The sequence below is a fragment of the Melospiza melodia genome, chromosome Z, assembly GCF_035770615.1.
Source record: "Melospiza melodia melodia isolate bMelMel2 chromosome Z, bMelMel2.pri, whole genome shotgun sequence".
Taxonomy (NCBI): Eukaryota; Metazoa; Chordata; class Aves; order Passeriformes; family Passerellidae; genus Melospiza; species Melospiza melodia.
In genome coordinates, this window is record NC_086226.1 from 54,821,522 (window position 1) to 54,846,732 (window position 25,211).

Below are 25,211 nucleotides of genomic sequence, written 5' to 3' on the forward strand. Positions count from 1 at the left end.
TCATTTTGGAGAATAGTAGAGAGTCTCCCCTGCTGAATTCCTCTTTCTGTGCTTTTGAATGCTGGCTTGCCAGCTAGGCAGGTGTTGTAGCAGCTTTTCATGGTGCCTGGAGCTTGTGCATTGCATCTGCTTTTGCAGTGGCCTCTCCCAGCATGCTCCAGGCAAATATTAATGCAGACTATTCTGCTGACATTGCAAGAAATCATGCAACCTGCCAGTGGCTTAGTAAAGCCCAGGTGCCTTAAGAGCACAGGTTGTGAGTCAGGTGGATGGCACAGGGCCTGTTCCTGCTCAGCAGCTGTGAGTTTCAGCAATACAGCTGTTAAGCACAAAGGTATCACCTCTGGCACATGCAATCTTTGTGATGTGGTGTGGCAAAGGTGTTCTGGTATGCACTTGTTCTGTGCTAACACAATCCCTCAGGCAGATGCTTTTGGCTCATGTCAGAGGCAGGGGAGATAGATGTTTGTCTTAGTTTGAAAAGACAGGTGTCTGTTAAAGAAGGCAAGAGCCTTCCTTGAAGTATAAAAATGTAAACCCCCTCCCTCTGAATTATTATAATTTTGAAATAAAGGGGCTCTCAGGCAAAGATATGGGAGTAGGAATAGCAGTTCTTTACTAGGAGAATTTTAAAAAATACGAATGCAATAGTACAAGAAAAACAGAAAATAAACCACAGACAGAGTTAGAATACAATCTGACACCCTGCTGGTCAGGGTGTTGGTTGCAATCCAATTCAATGGTAGCTGCAGTCCTCCTACAATGACTGTGGTTCTGTTGAAGCAGTGAGCCTGTAGAAGGGTGTAGTCTTCCTCTGAAGGTCCAGTGGTGATGTAGATGGGCTTGGTCTTCCTCTGGGAATCCAGTGGAGAAGACAGCTGCTCCTTTGGGAATCCAGTGGGAAAAGCCTGTCTCTGTTGTTCCAAGTCTCAGATTATATCCAAGTAGGAATGCTTGGCTCCTCCCCCTGGGCAGAGCATCTCATCAGATGTAATCAGCATCTCATCAGATGTAATTTTTATTAGTCATGCAGTGAGACTCAATGGCCCATTAACAGAAGATATCTCCCCAGAGAGAGGATTGGTTGTGGAAGAGATAAAGAAAACTGCCCCATTAACAGAAGGGAACTGCCCCACCTGTGACAGATGGCAATTACCATACACACATATCTTAACAACCCAGGACAATGTTTTATTTGGTTGGACCAACATGGCTGTTCCTGTATTCTGTGCTGCACAGAGGAAGGCTCATGAGAGAGGAAAACTTTCCTTTCTCTTTATTAAGCACCATGTTGTTTTGGTAAAGAAAAGTATAAAATATATAAAACTATACTAAGAAAAGTATAAAAATATAAAACTATTCTATTGCTTTTCTAAAAATAACTACACTTTTAGAAAAGCAATAGAATAGTTTTGAATGACTTAAGGTTGACTTACAGTGCAGTTCAGCAGATAATCTATCATGAAGGCAGAGGAATCAGAGGAAATATTCTTGCTTTCATTCCATGACAAAGGAGGCCATACCTGACTCTTGGACATGGCATACTCTACAGGTTCTGTGGCAAGTGCAAGAGCAGCATGATAGCAAACCAACTAAGAAGCTGAGGTATGTTTTTGCTTTCAGACTGTTGAGCCACTGTGTCATAAGGACATGGAGAAATTTGAATAATTTTCTTTTCCTTTTGGTGTATTCAAACAGTTCCTCAGGTCAGAGTCTGCATGTTCCTGCAGGGACTGGAAATGTCTGTCCAGTTGTACAGATCAGGCCCAAGGGTGTCAAATTCGAATAGTGAGAAGTTGATAATCCTGAGAGAAGAATGAGACCGTCTTTTTCTGCCAGCCTGCTGATGTTGCCTGTGGCAGCTCTGAGCTGACAGCGTGTACTCTCCTGGTGCTAAAGGAAGAGGGATTCCATGTGTTTCCAGTCTTTATGCAATTGGCTATTACCCTCATCCATGTTCTCTGAAAACTGTTCATGCTGCAGTAGGCATTCAGTATTAATCACAGTCCCCTAACACTTTTGTGATTAGGTTTTGAGGCCATGGTAATTTTCACAAACTTCAATTTGTTCCCAGCAGTCAGGGCAATGTTTTTACTTAGTAAAACCTAAGATTCTAACGGCAGGTTCTTTGACTGGATGAAGTGTAAAGCTAGGCACTGTTCTCACTGACCACCACTGGTAAAAAGGATGTTCACTGTGCATTGTTATGTACACCAGCTGGCCTTGGAGCAGTGATCCTTGCCATTGAGCTCCCACATTCTATGCACACCAAATAGTTCCTGTCATTTTTTACTTGCTTTTTAAGAACAAGGCATGGAGCTTCTGAGGGTTTTCTAGTGCCTCTTTCAGCTCCCCTAGTTTCAAGATTACTTAAATTTAAATTAGGTACTTCAGAGTTAGCTAGTTCTTTTCCTGTCTTTTTCCAACTACATTCCATTGTGTGTGACTACTGATAACTTTTCTCCTCCATTCCAATCCTGAAAATGCAATCAGGATTGTGAGCAATATTATGAAAATGCCTTGAGATGTGTTCTTACAGTTCAACAACTTGGTCACAAATTTGTTTGCTTCAATGTGAAGAGGAAAATTATAAAAAAAAAAAAACAAACAAACCCTCAGCTACAGTGGCAGCTTCAGAATTCAGTGTCTGTTACCTACTCAAAGAGATATCTTGATGTTTTAAACTGAAGTAGTAGCCTTGCTAAGTGGGGGTATTTTTGAAGGGGGTGAGGAACTAGGCTGCATAGAATGCATCATTGGTATCTAAATATGTTGATGTGGTTGTATCATCCTTCATAAATTACAAAAAATGGTCAGTGAGCCAGAATGGTTTTTTACACTATGGCGCCTTTAACTGCTCTGCCAGTAAATGAGTGTAGATGGGAATCAGGCTCATTTAGGTTGATGGGGGTCAGCATTTCTTTGGGAAGAGAAGAGCTGCAGGCAGAGGTCCTGTGGTTGGCTGTGTCAGCTTCCATGTACATCTGGGAAAGTAACATTGGAAACTAAATCCTCCCAGAGAACAGGTGGAACTTAATCTTGACCTTTAGCTCCTCAATTAACCTTGGCACTGTAACACTGGATTCTGGATGAATGGACATCTTAGAGTGATTCTTAAGTAGCTTTTTAGATAGGGAATGAAATATGAGTGGTTTGTGGTATTACTGCTTCCAAACACGGCAGGAGATAAAAAAGGGTAGCAGTGAAGAACCCCAGGTAGTAAGGTCTCTTCTGAGCCTGCTCTGGACAAGCAATTCTTCTCTGTCTTAGCTACAAAAATCTTATGGAAGAGGGAGTTTAAGGAACTGAAATATCAGAGGGTGCCCTTAGCTGCACTTCAGATGCAGCTGACTCCATTGGCTGGTGTGTGTGTAAAACACAAGAGGTGCTGCAAAAGCTATTTTGCTGGTTCCAGTAAGAAAACTGCACGAGCCTAGTAGTAGACACAATACAGGTTGTAGACTGAACTGATGAATCCTTTTTACACAGCCTGGAGGGTCCATGTACATTCATATTTGTGTCACATATGCTAGTGCATTCTTATTTTGGTGTATAGCCAGTCTGCTACAGGTAGATGAATATTTTCCTAAATGTAACTCAAAATAATTTGTTGCTTCATTTAGCAGAATTTCATGGTTTTAATTTGTCCAGTATAGTCATAGTTTAGTCTTAAAAACCAAATGCATCAATTGTTAAAATACTACATGGCTTCACTGCTTATGATGCACATTTTTTGGAATATGATTGCTATTTTGGCACATTTATCTTGTTCAATTTCACTAAAAGGGATTGCTAATAATGCAGAAAAGGTCTAAAAGATGATCAATCTAGGATGTAAAAATATGGAAAACGAACTTCTCTGGATTTTGCATGATTATTGCAAGCAGAGCAAACAGATTCAGTTTTCCTTTTCTGCACTATAATGTTTTCTAGTTCTTTGTGTAGAGCTTCATCTGTCTTACACAACAGTACCTGTGGTTGGAGATTCCACATGCTAGTACCATCTTGACTACTACTGCATGAAGAAAATTGTATTTTCTCCTTTCTGAGAAAGACTGTAAGGAATTCAATAATTGTAAGCAAGTGTAGTGTGTGGGCAGTTTTGATTGAACAAATAGTTCTGTAAATCACGCAAAACTCTAGGCGCAGAAGCTGAATGATATGTTAAAGTAGCAGGAAATAACTGTCATGCGTCAAGAGTAAGAGTCATGGGTCAGCTGTCATGGGCTGAGTAAGGTTTTGGGTACACACAAAGGTGACTGTAGTCAGAAGAAGAACAGTCCAAGAATAGCAAACCAACTAGCAACAGGAGGTGAACCTCCTGCAAATCAGTCATTGAGCACAATGAAAAACACAGTTAAAAGTTTCAGAAATAGATGAGATTACTTTTTTCCAGAATAAAAACCAAAAAAGCTCAAGCTTGGTCTTATACATGACCTGAGAAGTGATGAAGAGAGTGAGAAAGAAGTGAAAATAGAGGCAAGGAAGTACAGAAGAGGAGGACTTCAGGTCCAAGGAAGAAGACTAGAGATTCCCTACTAGCAGGTAGGGAATTTCTGAAGTTATGATGAGGAAAGAAGAAAAGGGTGTGGTGTAACTAAGAGAAAACAAGCCAAAGAAGGTAAAAATCACACCCTTTTCCAATTTTTTTACTGGAAGGATTGATTATATTCTGGATACAAAAAGAAGAGCGTGAATGGACTAAGATAGGAGCCCAGAGCTGTGTAGGAGTTGCTGGGATTGAAGATGCAATGGTTGTGATGAGGAAGGTGGGATTCACTTCAGTTCTGTTGAAAGCATGACAAAAGCAGGCATAGTGTGATTTCTTGTCTATCTGGGGAAAGTCCCAACCAGGCTTTGTAATGGTCGATGATGTCATGAGGAGAAGCCAGAAAGAAAAAAAAAAACAGGGAGAAAGTTAGTGAAGAAAGAAATGAAAGCAAAAGAAAACCCTGAGGGGAGAGGATTGAGAGCTGTGGAGAGTATCATCTCTGATGACATGAGAGAGAGGCCTGATAATGTATTGCAGAACAACAATGTAAGAGCTTTTTCTAAGTGCAGATGGTATTGGAAATGCATATTTTACAAGTATTTTGCAAACACTTACAGATTTTGTCCAGGCACCATGACTGGGCCCAGGACCTGCTCTGAGCTCAGTTACAGCAGAGTGGAAGTTTGGGAAGCTAGCTTTTTTCTTGTCTCTAAAGGCTGCCAAACTGAAATGAAGCTCTTGCAGTCACTGGAACTGTATAGTTGTGAGGCTGGTTTGTTAGTGTGGAATTTGATACCAGAAGCTGTCTGTGTTTCAAAATAATATCATGGGACCAGAGGAAGACATCTGTGTTTATGTTGTAAGTGAGCTCTTACTGCTTAGTTATTAACAGTGTCCTGCAGTCACCTGTTTTACATGATGCCCCTCATTGAATCTGCATAGTCTTGAATTCCAATGCACCTTTTTTAAGAAAACCAAACAAAAAAAGTGAAGGAAAAATTAAAATATTGAACCTTCAACTTGGGATGCACCAAGGCCAGATCAATGTCACTAAAGATGCAGGGCCAAGAAATGTGCTTCTTTTGCCACAGCTACTATGGGATCAAAAAGGTAGGAAGCTGAGATAGTAAAGCTCTGTGCAGTAGCACTCAGCCACAAGATTGGATGTGAACATATCCAAGAATACAGTAACAAATGTAATCAGCAGCCAGAGTTTTCTCTATTTCAATGAATACAGTGAATTTCAGTGTGTACAATATGTACAATTAAAATAATGAATGCAAAAAAATGAGGTTTCTCCCACCCACCATGTGCATCATTGTTCATGCAGAAGCAGCTGATTAGAGGTGTGGATCAGCTGTGTAAAATTAGAAGGATGGCTTGTTCTGGCATGATGTTGGGTGCTATAGGGTTCAACCAGCAGTGAGACTAATCTCTTTGCCCTAGTCTGTCTTATTGCTTTTTCAGCACCACAAACACCACTGATGGAAATAGGAGCCACCTGTCAGTGCAGAATCAGCACTGTGATAGACTCCACAGATAGCAGATTTGTAACATGCATAGAAGGGGAAAATTTTGTCCTTGATCTTTATACATAGGACTGTATGGAGATCATTATTTGCAAACCATTACAGGTCCTCGCTGACCTGTAGTTAGGTGGCTGTAGGAGTTATAGCCAAGATTGCAAAATTTTTTTACGGAGATATGTTCCACTGCCTTTTCCTCCTTGATTTTTGTATAAAAACAACCATGGGGTTGAACACAGACATGTGACCAAAGTGGGAAGGTTTTTAATTTGAAATGTAATGGGAACAAGATATTTAATAATGGTCTTTTAATTTTGAATATTCTTTTTCTGGTTTTATGAGAAAGAATTAATTCATAGGTGTTATAGACCCTTGGGTATGGCATTTAGGTGTTGCCAGTTCATGGCATTGTAACACCTCATCATTCATTGCTTGAGTCTTATGGAACAGACAGAGCCAGTGCACAAATGTAAGCTGAACAGAAACATTGTGAATGGTTCTTCTCTTTCTGTGTAGCACCATGTAATTCGTCTTGTGAAGCTCTTGCCGAATTTACTGTGTGATCATACAGGAGTTTTGTGCTGGCACTGGAGGGGCATTTATTTCTGGCTTTGCTATAGAGTAGGTTTGTACCTTGTCCTTCACATGTTGTAGTCATCTCTTTCTCTATTACTTAATGAGTGTCTGTATCATTGTATAGCTCACTGTTTCTTACCTCTGCTCTTTTAGTCTTTTTTGGACTTTTTTTGCTAGCATACAAAAATATGTATTTCCATGGTGTGAGCAGAAGTTTTGTATTTCAGAGTTGCGGGCTAGAGGGATAATCTCCTTCTGAATGCAATTATTCCAGTATAGAAATTTTAATCCCCTATGTACTTGGTGTTAGATAATGTTTGGCATATTATCTCATGACATTATTTCTGTAATTATTAAGTAAAGAAACTGTAGTGTTACTTTGGTGAGATTTTATATCCTATTAGTGTAGAGGGCAACTGAATCTATTTCCACTAGTAGCAAATAAATTCCTACCTTTGTCAATGTTACCATATTATCCTTGGTAAAGATGGCATTTCTAATCTGTAGACAGTGAAAGTAATTAAATAGGCAATTAAAAGGAAACTAATCACATGGTTGTTTTGAAAGTAACCAGTTTCTCTCACACATGAACACACTGTCTTAGACAACACTGTGCACTCCTTTGTGCTGACACAGCCTGTATACTTCTGCTAATGCACTGCTGTGTGACAGTGAGGACAGGAGTCATTATTCCTTCTTGTAGTGGATGGTAAACAAAAAAAATCATTTAGTATTCCCACCTTGCTGGATTTTGTTGGACTGTGTCTCTTTAAGATGAAATTCCTATAGTCAGTGATCTTTTGGCTGGTAGTTGTTTTTCTTCAAGTTCACTTGGTTTGATCATGTTTAAAAAAAAAATCTTGTCTTCATAGTTTCCCATTTTTAACATGGTTGATTTGTTTAAAAAAAGTATCAGAAAAGTAGTTTTACGAACTAAACTATGACTTCTGTTCAGAAGTACATTAATAGGGATTATTCTCTTTAGGACTGCTAGATGAGCCAAGAGCAAAGGAGGGTGCTTTGTGTTACAGTAAATAGCAGCATGGCTGGACCTACTGAAGAAAAGCTGTTAGAGACAATCTGTAGGAAAGCAGGCCATAGAAGAAAAACTAAGGAATATGTTGAGGAGGGAAAACTCAGTAAGAAGGAGAATGAGTAAAATTTAAGATAAATAAGGAGAAAATAATCACACACTTTCCTATGTTTTATCTAATGGTAGGCTTTTTGCTCCCTGTTTACTTCTCTATCACCTTAGTGCTAATCAATACAAAACAACAGTTATTTGAATTTTTCCTGCTGCACGAATTATAACTTTTCATATAGTTTTATTTTGTTTTATTCTATAAAGAGCTTTTCTTTAAAAATCAACAACCTAAACATCTCCTTTTTTAGGGCCAAATTCTTCATAGAAAATATGCTCAAAGTTCTTTCAGTCCTAAGAATTGTCAAAAGACTGGAAAGTCACATTCTGCCTCAATGGTACAAACAGAAACATAGTAGTAGCACAGGCAATTAATAGCAGCTTTTATTCATTTACCGTAATTAACATAACATGAGTAAACACACAGAGCATATATATGTGTGTGTGTGTGTATTTAAAAGTATATGTAACATTAATGTTGTTCAGGGTTACACAGTCTGACATACACAAACTTTGAGTGGCAGTCTACAAGTTGTCTTCATGTTGTCTTGAATGAATTTATAGTTTCTTTTCATGTATAGCTTGCATATGAGCTAATTTTGTGGAAGCCAAAAGAAAAATGCACATGGATATGTAAAAAACGAGTTGGGACCATGCTGTGGGAGCTCATTAATGATTCAGAATGGTTGGTTTCAGTTTTCCCTCCTTCCTTTCACAAGGCAAAATCCAATCAATAGTTTTTTTTCAAGGTCAGAACTGCTACTTGGTGTCTGTCCTTCTCACAAGCCTTGCCCAGTCATAGGAGTGTTTTGGAAGATTTAATTACTATTTTATTCGAGATTGTCATCAAAAACTATTAGCATAGCTGGACTCTGACAGAAAGTCACATTATTACTGGGGAGGGCTCTGCTCTGATCCAGCTACAAGGGTGCTGCTTTTGTGAACAGCATCATGCCAGGCGTGAAAGGGGCTTTTTCCCTGCCATCCTATCTCCAGTAATACTGTGGTTGCATTATGGACAGGAAAGATGTTAAGCAACGTTATGTATCAATTATTTGATTTTGCAAGATTTGTAAAATAGTGTTGAATTTGAGAAAATTTTCTATCTTTGCAAGGCAAAGTTTGTTTCCATTGCATGGGCAATGATACATCTTAATGTGTTTTGGTATTTCGTTTTCTAAAGCTGCAAGTGAAATATATATTTTAAAAAATATTAATATGGTTTTTGTCTGCCTTTTTTTCTAGATTTTTCATAAATTTTTTTCCCTTATTTAGAACTAAGTTCAGTGTAGGCTAAGTAAATGTGTTACATGCTCATTAACTAACCTCACTTCCTGAAGTTATATTGTAAATCCTAAGGGAAGTACCAGATCCAGTATTTTAGTTGCAGTAAAGGAAACAATGCTCCTTTAATGGCAATGGAAATATTTGTCCCTGTAAAGTATCTTTCCTGTCTTGAGAAATATCATAAACAGTCAGAAATACAGAAAAATATTTTAATATCTTTTGTTTAGAATTCTGTTGGAGTATTCTCTCAGCCAAGCATTTTCTTTCTGAATAAGCTGCCAAAATAGAGTTTTGATGCTTTGTCTAGAAGCAAGCAAGACTGTGAATCTTTCCTTAAATGCTTCAGTTTTCACAAAGACATCATACAGCTTTACAGTGTCTGCTTTTTGAAAATTAAATTCTGTGACTTTAAAGTCATGTTTAAGATCTTGAGTAGAATGAGCTGAATGTATTTGCAGGAGCTAAAAATTTTTGTCTAGTATAATTTTTGTGTCGGCTAAAAAATAATAAATAACATTCAGGCCATCACCTCTTCCTTTTCCTGCTTTTTAGGAAAATCTGGACAAGATAAAGGTCAAAAGTCATTACAGAGTTCAGAGTTATCATAATAATTCCGGAAGCAAGCTTCTGGAGCTCAGCTTTATCATAGAATATTATGAATTTAATCACACTTGTTGAACATGATGGATCCAGATTTGCTGTTGATCATAATCCCGAATCAGTCAAAGAATGTCCACAGTTCACTTTGCTCTTTCCACTGACACAATATTTAATATGGCCCAAGTGAATTCTTTATATATTCTATTGATTTTATGGTGCTCATAAAATACTAGTAATAGAAAATCTGTTTCTATTGCTGTTTTTTTTTTAATGTTAACGCAATTTCCAAGGAAAAAGCTCTTCAGTGACTCATATGAAATATGTTGGAGGGAGTTTGTATGTACATATATATATAAATGTGCAGTTACACAAATTTTCAAGTGGTATAATTTAAATAGATTATTTAAATTGAGCCTTGCCATTTGGCTGGGATTTGCTTTTTTGTATTTTTTTATTTTTAGATGTTTGTCCCTACATTGAATTTATAACCTATGTCCAGATCTGCTGGCTGCAGATCTGCTGCCTTTGCATGCGAAGTTAATCTTTTTTCACGTTGCAAAGAATATTCAGCGCTGAATTTGCAAAAAATTCTTCTGTCCACATTTGTGTGATCTCAGCCACTTGCTGAGTACCTTGGAGTAGAACAGAGGGAGATTTGGATTCCTGCTGTTTGGCTGCATGGGTACCTCCTGCCTTCAGCAAGGGAGCAGCAGGTTCTCTGGCACAACACGGGGCACTTGCAGAAGCTTTGGGCAACACAAGTTGGTTGTAGGTTACTCTCAATTCTGGGTGTGAGAAGTAGCACCAGGTGCTGAACAAGCTGTTTCAATGTTAGGTAGTAGGGGGTTTGCCTCTATGTGATACCCATCAAAAGCAAAAGTCCTGGACAAAACCATAAGCACCAAGTAAAAAAAAAATGCTTCATGCACTATGACCAAGCCTTGACTCTGACTTTTGTGCAGATTATTAGTACCACAAGTTTGTCTTTGCAGGCCAAGAATATACACAAGAAGAATTTAGCCAGTGACTGAAGAGTATCTCATTGCTGCTTATCGTAAAGATGATGCAATTTTTAATAAATATTTTTAAGTGATGTGTGCTTCTATAGCTCTAAAACACATGCACAGTTTATGTCTGGTAGAATCCGGTCCAAAAAATACCAATAATCTCATGTTATAGATGGTTATGGGTTATACATGTGAAATGAGAACAATCTAAAAATATCACAATGGATGTTTTCTCTTCTGCAGTGTAGAAGGAAAAATAAAGCAATTGATGTAGAAATAAAAACTTAAAAACTAATAGCATTGGCAATTGCAAACCAAACTCTTGGCATTAATTGCATTAATGGTAATGCATTCCATTCCAGTTCATGGTGAAGTAAAAGGAGTTGGTCTGGTAGATCAAATATGGCTTTCATTGCAAGACTGCGACAATGAAGGTGAGATAATAAAGCTATTCAGACTAACCTGTAAAGAATGTTATTAAATAGACCTGATTAATTACTTATTCTTAGAACAGATGTCACTATAAAATACTACATATGTTTCAGTCATTTTTTCAGGATGCATGTATCCTGTTATGTATAGTTGTGTATACATGGATACATACATTTTTGTTCGAAAAAATATACATGCAGTCAAAATTGTGAATAATGAATGATGCATATAATGTTCCCTTATGAATCTGGGAAATTAATGTCAGGGCTTCGAACAGAACTTGAAAGCGATTTCTTTTCTATTGAAATATTTGAAAAATTGGAATGGTGTAAATAAGCATGTGAAAACATAAGTTGCTGTCCTGGTTTGCTCATTACATATACATTGTGAAGCAACTGTTACGAATCCATTGGTGCAAGCAAACCTAGCTGTGTATCCAGGGAAATGTTGCAAATCTTGTGTTTTGACTTAGGCTTGTGTGTGGTTTGGGTGGGGTTTTTTAAAGTTTTTTGCCATTTTTTCAATCAACATCTTATTTTCCAGTCCAGGCAAGAGTAAAATCACAAAAGCTCTCAAGTACCTTTAGTGCATTTTTCTGACAGAATGTCAAAAAATTGCTTTGTGTTCCATCAATAGTAATTCATGGCAACACGCCTAAATAATTACCATTGGCCAAGTGCCACACTTCTGGGCCCTACGCTAACAAATACTGGTACAATCATTTTGAAAATTATATATTCAGTAGCAATAATAGCATGCATCTCACATAACTGACTTACCTCTTCCAATTAACTTCATGTAATCAGAAATAACTTAGTCCTGCATTATCCCTTAAGTGGTCTCTCTGGACTGTAGTCACAGTGTGTGGTTTGCATATAATGTATAATTTGACTTGATTCTGGGGCAATGCACAGCACTCTTTGAGGTTACCTGTAATGGCATTAAAGCCACTGGGATTAGGCTATGTTCTCTGGCCCACAGGGAAAGGCATAGATTGTACCCACAGATTTAAAACAAGCTTTTCCCTCATTCCTCAAGTAGGATGGCCCTATAAGTACTTGAAAAAAATTTTTGAGACCTTCTCTCCTTTGAAATGTGCTGGAGCATTTTATAGGAGAATGCCGTTTGTCTTAGGTCAAAATAGTAACTTACTTTAATATAGATTAAATAATCGTGAATAAGAGAAAAGAAGATACACCCCTGCATATTTTTATTTACTGGCAAATATGTGCCCTGAACCTTTTGTCTTTGAAGTCTTTACCTTAGCACATGGGCCTGGAAGCAAGTAGTCTTGCACATACCATTTACACCAGAGAAATTTTGGCATGTTAACTACTGTTTGGATTTTCTTGTATGTCTGTTCTACGTCATCTTGTGTGTCTGAATTCACATGATTAGTCAGGTATGAAAGGATCACTCAAGCTATAGTTTGCAGTAGCCTTGCTCCATGTAAGTCTCGAGTTTATTTTTTGGGGGGAGGCTGGGGACATGGGAATGAGATGGAAACCCTGTCTTATGAAAGGAAAAAAGGCAGGTGTTAGCACTGTTGCTGGTTCTTTGTGCAGTGGCTGTAGCAGAAGTGCAGAAAACCACCTTGGCCGATACCAGCAGCATCATGGCCAAAGCATTGCCGGTTCCATGTTCTCCTGACCTGCAGTTGCTGCAGGCTGGAACCTGTTTAGTTTTTGGACCCAAAAAGTAGGCCTTCTGTTCGCCTGACCAAAGAAGAGTCAGGTGTATTGGTATGCCTACTTATTGATTGAAAAGTCAGTTTGACTGTGAAGACTGAGTACTCTGCCTTTCTTGGCGCCTTTAGGGAAAGCATCAATCCTAAGGAAAAGCATCAATCTCTCTTCTTTCAGATGAAATATTGTTTATTTCAAATGCATTTCAAGCATTTTGTTAGCCTTAATACATGTACAAGAATATTCTTTGCGTAGAAAGAGGGAAGTTCGGGAGGCTCACCTCAGCAATGTTACAGTGATAATTGAGCAATAGAAATACCCCTTTCCTGGTTCTGTCTCTACAAAGTTATATGACAGTAATATGCTGGAGGGTGGTTTTACTTGACCTGGTAACAGGACAGGAGTTAGGGTTTCACTTGCACAGAAAGGGAAAGGATGTTTCTATTTCTGTTTAAACACCTTGGAAATTTCTATTCCTAGTGTGTCAGTGGTAGCCAGCACTCTTTGTCTGACAAAGAGTATTCAGAGAGAAATTCAAATTTATATAACATATATGACATCCTCTGTGCCAGATGTGGGTGTAAACCCATGCACTCCACTTGCAGGAATACAGTTTCAAATAAGAGAACAGTCTTATTCACTGATTTGCTAATAGCCTGCTCTGGCAGCTATGGCAATTACACATGGTATCTATTATAGATTCACATCTCATTTCTTTGATGTTAACTAAATTTATAATTACATAGTATCACTTAGTAAAATTGTTTGCTTTTACTATTGTTTGCTTTTACAGGTGGTAGTAATATAGGCAGAATTAGCACATTAAATGCACGTGATTTGTTGCATTAAAAGGGTGCTGTAAGAGGTAGAACTCATAAATAAAATGAGTGGAAACTTCCCTTTTCCCAAGACCACTTTCTTTCTCCTTTTCTTCGTATATCCTGCGAAGAGTGCTTCTTTGAATGGAGAACCATTTTGTGTCCATGCAAAACTGAGAACAGAGTAAAGCAAACCAAGGCTAGACTGGAGTATGTGCACATGGTTTTCACAATGGCTCCAAGTAGATGGGATTTGGAAGATTCAAAATGCTTCAATTAGTACAGTTTTGCGCAGTATTTTTCCTTACAAATGTTCTCCATCTTCTGTATTGGGGAAGGATTCCAATATACTGTAATATCCAGGGAGAAAGAAAAGATAATGGAGCCTTGAAGTAGGTGCAGCACCTGAATGCACATTCTTCAAACTGCCTACAAGTGTATACAAAACTTCAAGATGACTTTTCAGGAATGCAAAACCAGGCCTCGAAGTTCAGGAGGAAACATACTGTGCCTCATCCTTCACCACCCTCAAAGGCCATGTGTTACTGCAGAGGACTATTTTAGCTAAGCTTCAGTGGACAGCAACTTGAAGGTTGTCTCTTTCCCATTCTGTGGCATTGGATTTGTGGTAAGAGATAACTAGTGAAATTCTTTTGCTCTTTTGTCTTTTTCCCTTGTGAAAGCCAGGGGTGACTGGTCACCAGCTGAGTGTAACTCCATTCACCAACACTCTGTGGGCCCAGCTATCCAGATGGTTTTTAACCCTGAGAACAGTGCACTCATCCAAGCCATGAGCAGCCAGTTTCTCCAGAGAGTGCTGTGGGTGGGAAATGTTTTTAAAGGCTTGACTAAAGTACAGGCAGACAACATCCATAGCCCTTCCCTCATCCATCAAGTGCATTGCCTTGTCATAGATGTAGACCAGGTTTGTCAATCAGAACCAACATCTCATAAACACATGCTGTGTGGGCCTGATCACCCATGGTACCTACATCTTAAGTTTTCAATCAAGAGAGAACTTGTGGGGTGAAATATTTGAGCCATTATTGTAACAAAATGGGGCAGTGATCTCTGGTTCTGGACTCAGAAGCCTGCAGAAGATGGAGGAAGAAGAGATGCACAGAAATCACATACTTTATCTTCATGTAGCATAATATTAATGGGACTAGCCTGAATTTGGCTCTTGGTTGTTTGCTGTCAGTCCATAATCTTGATCATTGATCACAATCAGGATAACGATGAGGTTTTTTAAAGAAAAAATTTTAATTGCTGTGTGGAAGTACTTGATTAGTAGTGACTGTAAAAGAAGGCAGTTGAAATTAATGAAGTAAAGAAACCCCATTTTGTTTTGCTAGAAGCACTGAGTGATTATGAGATGCACCTTTTAAGAGCTGTTCAGATTTCACAGACACAAGGTAAAATGTCATAGCAAGGAAGATGAAGAATTGCTCAATAACAGCTGTGAGGACAGTAATAGATCAAAGGTGCTAATATTGTGGTAAGGGAACAGTAAGCAAAATAATCCCATTATAAATGAACATATGTGATACAGTTCCATAACTCCTATTGCACTGTAACAAGTACTGCTATTTCCCTAATTTGTATATAAAAACTCTCCAGCTCTTATTAAAAGGTCATATATTGAAAATGCAGAATATTTGGAATTACTCAAGATAACTGGATGGTAGGGTTGTCTTCAACATTTGGGTAGAGACAGAATGGTTTCAAAATTGACAGTGATTCTCTTTTTCAAAGGGGCAAGACATAATTACACTGTGTCTTTCAAGTTGTCTGATCTTCCTTGTGGCTGTAAACTGACACTTGTCAAAATTGTAGCTGTGTAGTAGCATTTCTGCATTTTACATGCATACCAATGAGTGCATTTAAGCACAAATTCTAGGGATGTCATAAGGTAAAGGACCTTCTTTCCTAAGAGCTTTGACTTTTGAAGTACTTGCAGGAAGCTTTGAGAAAGCATCCCTTGATTTATTGATTGATCTCTCAGGCATACGGAGTTTCATGCAAATGAACTGTAAAATAACCCGCAGATATCCATTTTTTAAAATGTGTATGCAAATAGTAATTGCTACACTCTTTCCTGTGAGTTGGGTTTCTACTAATGCACATATTCTGTAGTTCTGTGGGGAGCTGTTGTTTATGCCGGGTTCTGTTTCAGTGTCTGAGCAGTTGCTTATTCACACTCTCTCTTTTTTCCTTTAACCGTCCCTGAATTAGAAGCTCTGTAAAATATATGTACTGGCTGTCTCTGAGTAATGGTGGTTTGAGCTTCAGTTCTTAATGTCCTTGACTGACTAATCAATAGAAAGCAAAACAACTGCAGCACGAGCAGCAGTACTGGAAAAGGAAACTTCTGTTGGATATTGCCCTGGAAGTCATGAGGGTTATGACTCTCATTGAGAAAGATAAAATATTTTCTCCTTCAAGAGTGCAGAGCACAAATGTTTTCTTTTCTGCTGCCTGCTTGGAAAATTAGCATCATATCCAATGCATCATACTGGGAAATAAAATCAAAAGTCAAGATCAAACTAAAGAAAAACAGATTAAGATATTAAATGATCCTTATTAACAGTGTAGAGGACTGTTAACACAAAATATTTTTGGTTTCTAAAATGTTGAGTAAAAAGGTCCAGTTTTATCTTCTCTTATTTCTAAGTTCTTTTACACTGAGAACAGCTTTATGAGATTCTATACCTAAGTATGTTCTGTTTGACCTCCATTCTTATTTCATAAACTTCTAGATTAATGAAACAAACAATTAAATAGTTTGAATACTGGCTGCAATACTGACACAGATGACTACACTTTTATTATGCTTATTTGGAAATCTAATACAGGTGGAAGCATCCATAAAATTACAAGCCATGTATCCTTATCTGTGGAGCATAAATTTAGACATTAGACAAAGAGACAGTTATAGTAGAAAAGAAATCTTTATAAGATACTGTATATTTTGAAGAAAGTTTTTAGCTTTGGGTTACTGTAAATAGTCTTGAGTTTAATATGATTGTGTGCTACCGTCCTGTTATAAGTAATTGGAGCATATAGAGGGTCAAATTTCTTTATCTTGATGTAACTTCATGGGTCAGACTATTAAGTCTCTTCTGGTCCTAGTTTTCCCATTTACTAAGTAAATTTGGTTACAGGAAAACTGGATCAGTAAATAGAGACTAATGTTGAATTCAGCTACAGAATTTTCTGTGAATTCCTAGCCCCCAATAGTCGATTTTTTTGTCTTCTATACATGGTTTTATCATTAGGTTAAAAAAGTAATATTTATGCTTGTCATTAGAGCTCTTAATTATATGAATTAAAATTAAAAATATGGTCTTAGTATTTCATCAGGTAAAAACTATTTTTAGATGAAAGAAAAAAATTGTAGTGAATGTTTATATTTTTGTGCTCTGAAACAAAAGGCAGTATTGAGACTGGTGTGTGTAAAATCTGCAATATCCTATGAAATGCTAGGTATTTCTTCAGAGAATTTTATCTTCTGCTGTTGTGTAGGCATTGCTCTAAGACATTATTCTTCCTTGTGCAACAAAAATTCAGCAAAAGCTATGCAGAAGTCTCTTCTCACTTTCCAACAAAAGTTAGGTGACATTTTGTTCTGATTTTGCCACAGCATTAGCCAGCACTGCTCTTTGAAGCAATGGCTCAGATCCAAGAAGCAAATAGAACTAGGAATAAATGGTTTCATTTTCTTTCCTTCTTGAAACAAGAAATCGACAAATTTTGTAAGACTCCTTTTTCAATAATACAGCTGCATCTTACCTTAGCCTTCCTCCCTTCCAGTCATCAGCTTGAACTTTCTCCATAGGAATCACAGTTCATGTAAAAAGAATGAAGAGATACATGCCATGTATGCTCATTTAGTCCACATTAGAAAAAGTAAAATGTGCATTGATTTTTGATTCAAATGCTTTGTTTAGATCAATGCCACAAACGATATTCTGAATAAACCTTATGCAAACCTTATGCAATATTTTACACTTGATGAAGAGAGAATATGGGATGAGACTTAATGTCATAGAAAGTTTCAGTTGTTCAGCACTTCTTTTCCTTGTACTTTCCCTTCAATGATTTGGTTTACATACATGGTGTCCAAATTTATGTAACTCATATGTAATGACATGATTGGCAAGTGGGATGTGAGTATATATAAAAAATTTTATATTCAGTTAAGTCATAATTATGGGAAACATTTATTTAGACAGTGTAGGTCAGGTTGTTAATGACTAAGAAAGACTGACTTCAGAGCTCCAGTTTGTTACAACTCATTGAAATATAGTATTTCAAGGCCTGTTGGAGCAAGAAGGATTTTAGGCAACTAAAATTTAGCTTCTTGCTGTGTGAAGAAAGTTCAGAAGATTACCATCATGTAACATTTTCCTTCCTGAATGACTTAGGTGGTGGCTTGTAGGGAACATAACCAGTGAGAAGAAGTGTGATTGATATTTTTGGGATAGGTAAAAATTGAGTCCATGAATGTGCAACTATGTCACGAACAGACATTTTCCCAAATACGTGAATTAGATGTTATGATGCATATGATGATACAATGCCATTGACTGCTCAGTTTTTTGTTGTGTGCTGGTTGAAGAAGAGATGGGGAAAAAAATGGTTTCTTTATATTTAAAAATGGTCATATTTAAAGGCTCCTCTTTCAAAATCACTACAGTAGGTATAAAGGTAGGGGGTTTCCTGTTATACTTTTCCTTTCATGCTTTCCTCTCTAATGATTCGAAAAGCTGGGAACAATTAGTTGGTGGCATTTCATCCAGCTCCCAATCACAGTAAACTCTCAGAACAGTACAGATCATCCAGTATCTGAGATACAGGTCTGCAAAGCTCATGAGATGGTCAACTGTGGTACTTCTAGAAAGTAGGATTAGGATTAAAAAAAAGTCCTCACTGGTAGCTCAACCAGATCCTTATTAATAATATAATTCAAACTTCTCTTTCTATTAAGCAGTTAGGCTTAAATTTGATGTTCCCAAAATAGTGTACTCCAGATTCTTTATGATGTTTGTTTAAAGACTAGTAATTAATTCAGTGCTGATTTCAAAGCTTTTTGAATGAAGAACTGCTATTGGAAGTAAAGTTATCACATTTTAAACTACTTATTATTTTCTTTACTGTCTTGGACAAATTTGCATTTCAGAGAGACAGATACATAATGTTCCTTTAAAGGATGAATGAAATTCTGTCATTCCTTGTACAGGGAAGATGAATAGGTTTTTTCCTGTCTTCCACTTTCATTTTGACGTTCTTTTATTTTTATTCTTTAGTGTACTTTCCTCTGCAAGTCTGAGTGGCAGCTTATATAACAGCAGTGTACTTTTAAAACTAATATTAAACTCAGAATCTAGCACCTCAGCAGCAATTCAACCCAAAGTGAAGCTTTCCCTCAACCTGCCTAACTGACTCAATTTGAACTCTGAGAAGTCTAATGGGAAGTTGGCATCCCATTTAGGAATCATCTTCTAAATATCTACTGTCCATAATATTTTGCCTTTGTTAGCTCAATGTCTCCAAATAGTCAGAGATCCAGTATACAAATGAAGTTTTGTTTTTTAAAGCACTTCTGTTCAGTTTCTGCATCTTCATATTTGTCCTGTTTCCTTGCTGCATTGTCCCACTCCACCCCACTCCCCACAATTATTTTGTATTTATATATCCTTTTCTATGTACTGCAGCTGGTTTCTTTCCTTGTTTTAGTGATTAAACACTAAAAAAAAGACTCTCATCTTATTTTCACTTTTCTCTTTCTTTTACCTTTTCCCTTTCTTTCTTTCTTTTTTTTTACTCCTTTCTGTTACTTAGTTTTTTCCTTAAAATAAATTTTTATTGTGATTAATTTTTCTGCCTTCAATAGGAATTGCAGGACTTCCTTCCCCTTGTGAAGTTCTTTACTCCTGTAGACTGCTCAGTCATAGGTCTGAGGATTCTCCCATAATGGTTGTTTTAGGTGCCACTGTTGGTTAGCAGGATTACTAAAATACACACAAATGCAACTAAGAATATAGAATAATAGAATCACTTTAGTTGAAAAATATCTTTAAGATCATCAAGTCCAATCATTAACTTAACACTACCAAGCCCACCATTAAACTATCTCCCTAAGCATCTCTGGTGGTTTACAAGAACACATCAGCTTGCCTTCCTTAAAATAGTTGTACCACCTTCCCCACACCCCTAGCCCTCTATCGTGACTTATAGTGTGAAGTTTGCAGTAGTTGTAAGAGATCTGGTTTGTAGCTCTATTTTACCTGTGTACTGTACACTAAATATTAGTTCACTAGTTGGCAACTTCACAAATTAAAATTCAGAGGTGTCTTAAAACATAGCAATATGATTTCACTCTGACTGCAGCAGACCAGGTAGGAATAATCTAAAAGACAAAAAACCTTTCCCTTGCAAGGATTTGCTCTTGTGTTAAAAGTGTGGTATAAATGTGTGTTTTTATGTAAATACATATACATGTCCTTTGTCTTAAGTTGCAAGAACATATGCAATCTCCCATAGTTAAGAAAGCAAAATTCCAGGAGAGGTCTGAACGACTTAGGAAATTCATGAGAAAAGTAGCACCCATCCAGTAGACTTAATTGTAGACTACTAAAAACCCCTATGATATTACTCCTTTTCTAACCTATAGCTTCTAAATATCCTTCAGATAATTGCTTACTTTTCTGAAATGAGGCTTTCTTCAACTGATACTCTATTTTTGTCTGTGAATTAGCAGGTTCCTTTGGGGTTTTTTGGCACCTTACATGAGACATTAATAACTGTTACAAAGAAAAGGCATTTTGCCACACACTTTTGGAAATGTGGGATTGTACAAAGCTAGCAAGCTCATCATCTATATGTGCGGTTACCTACTTCCAGGGTAGAAACAAACAAGAAAATGCAATGCACATGAATTAGTCATTGCTACTGACATTGAAATTTAACTTTTCTTGAAGCTGATAGTGTAAGTCCCATTCATTGAAAGCAAATAAAGATTTGGCTCTGAATTGTTTAGATTTCTGTGGAATATCGGTAAGCTTTCAGTCTTCACAAACACTTGTTATTAAAACAAGATTAAAAAGCCCAAAAAACAGACAAAAACTACTATTGAAGTTTACATTTGCTGACTAATAGTAAAACTCTCACATGTGTTTTTTTCAAATGTTATTAGAACAAGTAATGGTGGCTGTCAACAGTGATGTACATAATAACTCAACTGCATCAGATAACAACAGACTAGGTAAGGCAATGCTGTTCTAGGAAGTTTTTGTGCCATTAAGTCAGCTAGCTGAATTCCACGCAGGACCCTATGTAGCTTTTAAAAAAAATTCTTGTCCTTAGCCAGTTAGGTAAGTTTTGGGGGGTAGATTTGTCCTTCATCTCAGACCAGAACATGTCCTGGGGATTTTTATGTATTTCAATGTGCCATCATATTTAGTTGTTGATTCTTAAGTTCCTCTGGATATTTAAATACAGTTAATTTTAAGATAATTGACTAATATTTCTCCCAGCTCCACATTTTTCTGCCATTACAGAGGCAGTTAATGTCACTAAGGGCAGCAGCCTGTTCAGAGCAGGCAGAAAGAATGATGTGCACAAAGCTAAGCTGTGAAACAAAAGTTAGAGAGGATCCTGGTACTTAGAATAAGTCTGTGGCATAGTGGGGTACCATGCAAGTAATTGGTGTACCAAACTAAAGGCAGAGAACTTGATTGTGCACATTGGGCTGTTCACCATCAGCCTTGGCACAAGGCAGAGCACCTGGCTGAGGTTTTTCTAACACATACATAGCACAGTCCCTGGTTGGAGAATTCTAGACTTACTGCATTACAGATCAATCTGAGTTTGTTGATATGTTAAAGACAAAGAAATAGCACATGTTATACATTTTTATTGAACAAATAAAATCTTTAGCCACAAGATAGAGGTGATGTCATCATTTTCATAAATTCATGCACAGTTTTAATCTAATTTATGTATGCTTTAAATGCTTCTTATGTGTATGTGTTTGATTGTCAAGTATTCATTTGTGTTTGGTCTTTTGTATTGATTTTTCTTTGACTTTTTTTCTTTTTTTAAGCATGATTTCTCACACTTTATTTTGTTTTTTTTAGGTTTTGTTTTATTTCATAAGATCCCACTGGATGGGTAAATGAAATAAGGAAAAAGATGAGAGAGGGGCTGTTGAGCTTGGAATCTGTGTGCTGCACTGTAGGGAGTGGACAGTGTTCTTGCCCAGTGAAGTGCCACCTCCCTTGGATTTCTCTTTTAAACATTGGTTATGTTTGGAGAACTATAGTACATTCAAATCAGTAGCTGTTTTTCCAAGAGCAGGGAAAGGTGAAGCCCTGAGGCAGCTAAAAAAACTCAAGAAATTCCAGAAATAAGCTACCAGACTCTTTCCTATTGCCTTTTCCTCACTGTGTCTTCCAAAATGACATTGAAATGAAATTATATTGTTTCCTCTGTCAATTTTTTTTCTGTTCGAACTTAACTGGAAAGATGATGTTTTTATAAATAATATTTATCAAAGGTGAACTGCAAAGCTGCTTTTATTTTAATGAATTAACGCCTCTGCAAAATTTCTACAATGCTTAGTTTGAGTATGTGTGCAAGCTCACTGATTTCTGTGGAAATGCTCACATCCTTAAAGTTAAGTTCTTGTGTATTTGCAGAATATGGTCTTAACTCCTGAAGCAGTAAATTGCAGAGCTGGCCCTGCAAATCTTATAATGTATGTGGTTCCACTGACTTTACCAGGAAGATGAGGAGTCTAAGTTATATACAGAAAGGTGGCAATACAGTTTGGTGTGTTTGGGTATTGAACGAGTTCCATCACTTAGACATTCAGTTAGGTTGTACTTACTCAAGATAGTCCCTAAGTTTGAAAAAGCACACAAATCTGCAGTAGGCCAGAATGCTGATTCTGAGCCAAGAGCAAGAAGAACAATGGTATGTGGCTGGTCCTTCAGATGTAGACTTAGAGGCTTGTTTAACTGTTTGCATTTAACTATGAAGTATGCTTCAGAATGTGCTTCACTATACTGCAGAGAAGAGTCTACTGTAACAAGTAAAGCTAAATGAAGGCATGAGCACATTTCAAGAGTAGGGCTGCATTTAGTTGTCTACTGTAACAAGTAAAGCTAAATGAAGGCATGAGCACATTTTAAGAGTAGGGCTGCATTTAGATATAGTACTAGAAATTAATTTTCATTTGATTTATGTATCAAATCCTGAGGGTCTACTTTGATCTTTTCCATTTAGGGAGTTTTAAGAAGTATGAAGTTTCAGGGTTTTTTAAACTGAGTTTTAGCTACAAAGAGTGAAAGACTAGTAGTGAAAGACTGAGGTAGATGCTTATGTTTCCGTGTATTCTGGTTAAATTTTTGAGATTTGTTTTGAATTTATCTCCTTACAACTATGTTTAATGAAATAGACGGTATTATTTTGTCCCTAATATATTTGCTTTTCATTGTCACCTGTTTGTAATTTCAGCCATTTTCACTCTTCCATTGTAATGCCTTTTCTTTTACTGCAGTCTTTTAAAGCCATACATCATTCCTCTCTTTCTACAGTACTGTATTGACTCTATAATTCTATTTCTGTGTGTTTACTTTTTGCCTTCTAAGACTCTTAATCCTTCAACTTTTTTCTTGTGTTCTCTTGAGTCTGTTGCATTCAAGTTCTTTATCCCTGCTGTGCTCAAGTTTCAGAAATATCCTTATTAGTCAAGACATGCATCCACATTTGCATACTTCTAGCCCTATGTAGGGGAATACTTCCTTTCCCTTTCCACTAGTTAGAGAAGGGGAGATGCAGTTGCTAAAAATCTGTCCCAAAGCTGTATTCTGCTCCCCACATTAAAGAGGAGGACAGAGCTGGAAGTCTACTGATGACCTAGGAATCGTGTCGTCTTTGTCGCCCTGCACATACTGTGGTGATCTGGGGAGGGATGGCAGCAATTAAGGATATCCATCATAGTTCCTGTTTGAAGTTAGATGTCATCAAGTGCTCTGCTGTTCCTGAGAAAGAGTATTAGGAATGTCTGCCTTTTTTCGTCCCTAAGTCGGTGTCTTATAAGACATGGTGTTATTTTCCAGAGATCCTAACTTTCTCTTCTGCTTACTGACTCATTTTACCTTCCTTTTAATTATTTTTTTCTTGGACTTCTTGCTTATCCATGAATCTGTCCTCCTGTTGAAATAATATCTCATGTCTTAATGGTGGTTCTAAATCAGTAGACAATCATCTAGTGGCAACATTTGAACTAAAGTCAGTGGACTTACATCAAATGCATATTGGATCATGAGCAGACCTTGACCCAGTAGCCCAAATTCCAGTTTGAAGTTTGCTGGGACAAAGTTAGCGTATTTCATTTATGTGTTCACAATTTATTGCTGAATTAATGAGGTGAGAATCTGAACCCTTTTCTTGTGGCAGGGAAAAAGCAAACTTGCAAAGCTGGAATTTGGCAGCTGACTTTTGAAATATTTAATTTTAAAAAGTAGTTCTTTCTGATTCATAATATTTATATGCATAAATATGCACAGTTATTGATTGGGGATTTTACATAATTTTTTGTAATTTATTTTGTTGCACTTTGCAGTTCATCTTTATTGGATAGGAGTAGGTTTGACCTTCAAATGTTTCAGAATGTACTAACACAGTATTTTGGATTTTATGTAATCATGGAGGTACTTTAATAAACAACTGATCTATGCACCACTGAAATATATATATATATATTTTTATATCTGTATTGTAGAATATCCTTCTTACATATTTTGTACTACATTTTGTTAGACAGTACATTATTACCTGATGCAGATATTCACAGAACATTATGGATTACAGCACGTGATTTTTTACTAATAATGTCTTCACACAGATGTTTAATGCTTGATGGAAAAAGACTACATGTTCCTAAAATGGTTTTTTTTCAGTATGTGGACAGAGCCTCTTAAAGCTAAGGGAGCTAAACTTTTTAACATGGAAATTATGATACCCACTAGCTTCTGACTTTCAGCTTGATTGTAAGTGACATTGCTTGTAACTGTAGAGATTCTGATCTGCCCAAATGGTGTTGGTTTACAAAGGGCTCACTTAATTACAAATTCTTGACCTCCTTAAAATAAAATGAGACTGAAACTAAAAATCATACAGGAACCATTAACATGGTAAAATTTGATGAACATCCAGGATTTGACATTAAAAAGCTTTTATATTGTTTTACTGAGCAATAAAAAAGACTATGAAATGTCTAAAGGCAGAGTTGCTATTTTTTTCCGCTGTGCCAGACATGAAACTAAAATAAAAGCATATTTCTAAGGTTCTGCTAGAAGGGGTTTATTTGTACTAGAATTTATTTTAGATAGACATTTAATATGCTCAGAGACATGTTGAGATAAGCTGTTGAGCAGTTTGATGGGCAGATTAGTTTGGGGCCCGGAGAGGAAGCACTGCTGGGAGTGTTTTGGTGTGAGGCAAGTCATGTCATCCAGTCTGTTAAATAAACCTGTTTCTGTTGAATGTGATGGAAGTTTGACCAGTGGCCAGGTCTGTGTTGCAAAGAAGTGCATTGTTCCCAGGCAGAGGTCAGAGCTGTGCTCGCTGCAGCTGC

The 25,211-nt window shown here is 37.1% G+C and overlaps 1 protein-coding gene across 8 annotated transcripts in view; it reads left to right on the forward strand.

Moving 5' to 3' along the window:
* Positions 1-25,211, forward strand: part of NTRK2 (neurotrophic receptor tyrosine kinase 2) — a 199,018-nt gene that overhangs the window by 68,905 nt on the left and 104,902 nt on the right. For 3 of the 8 annotated variants that reach the window (XM_063181050.1, XM_063181053.1, XM_063181057.1), the window contains exon 12: positions 10,992-11,063. The exons of 1 other annotated variant lie outside the window; for it this stretch is intronic. In XM_063181050.1, coding sequence (XP_063037120.1) covers positions 10,992-11,063 — 72 coding nt within the window. Of the gene's footprint in view, positions 1-10,991; positions 11,064-20,762; positions 20,832-21,705; positions 25,126-25,211 lie in introns of those variants that run through there. 4 more of the 8 variants (XM_063181054.1, XM_063181055.1, XM_063181056.1 and 1 more) reach the window with 4 other exon arrangements.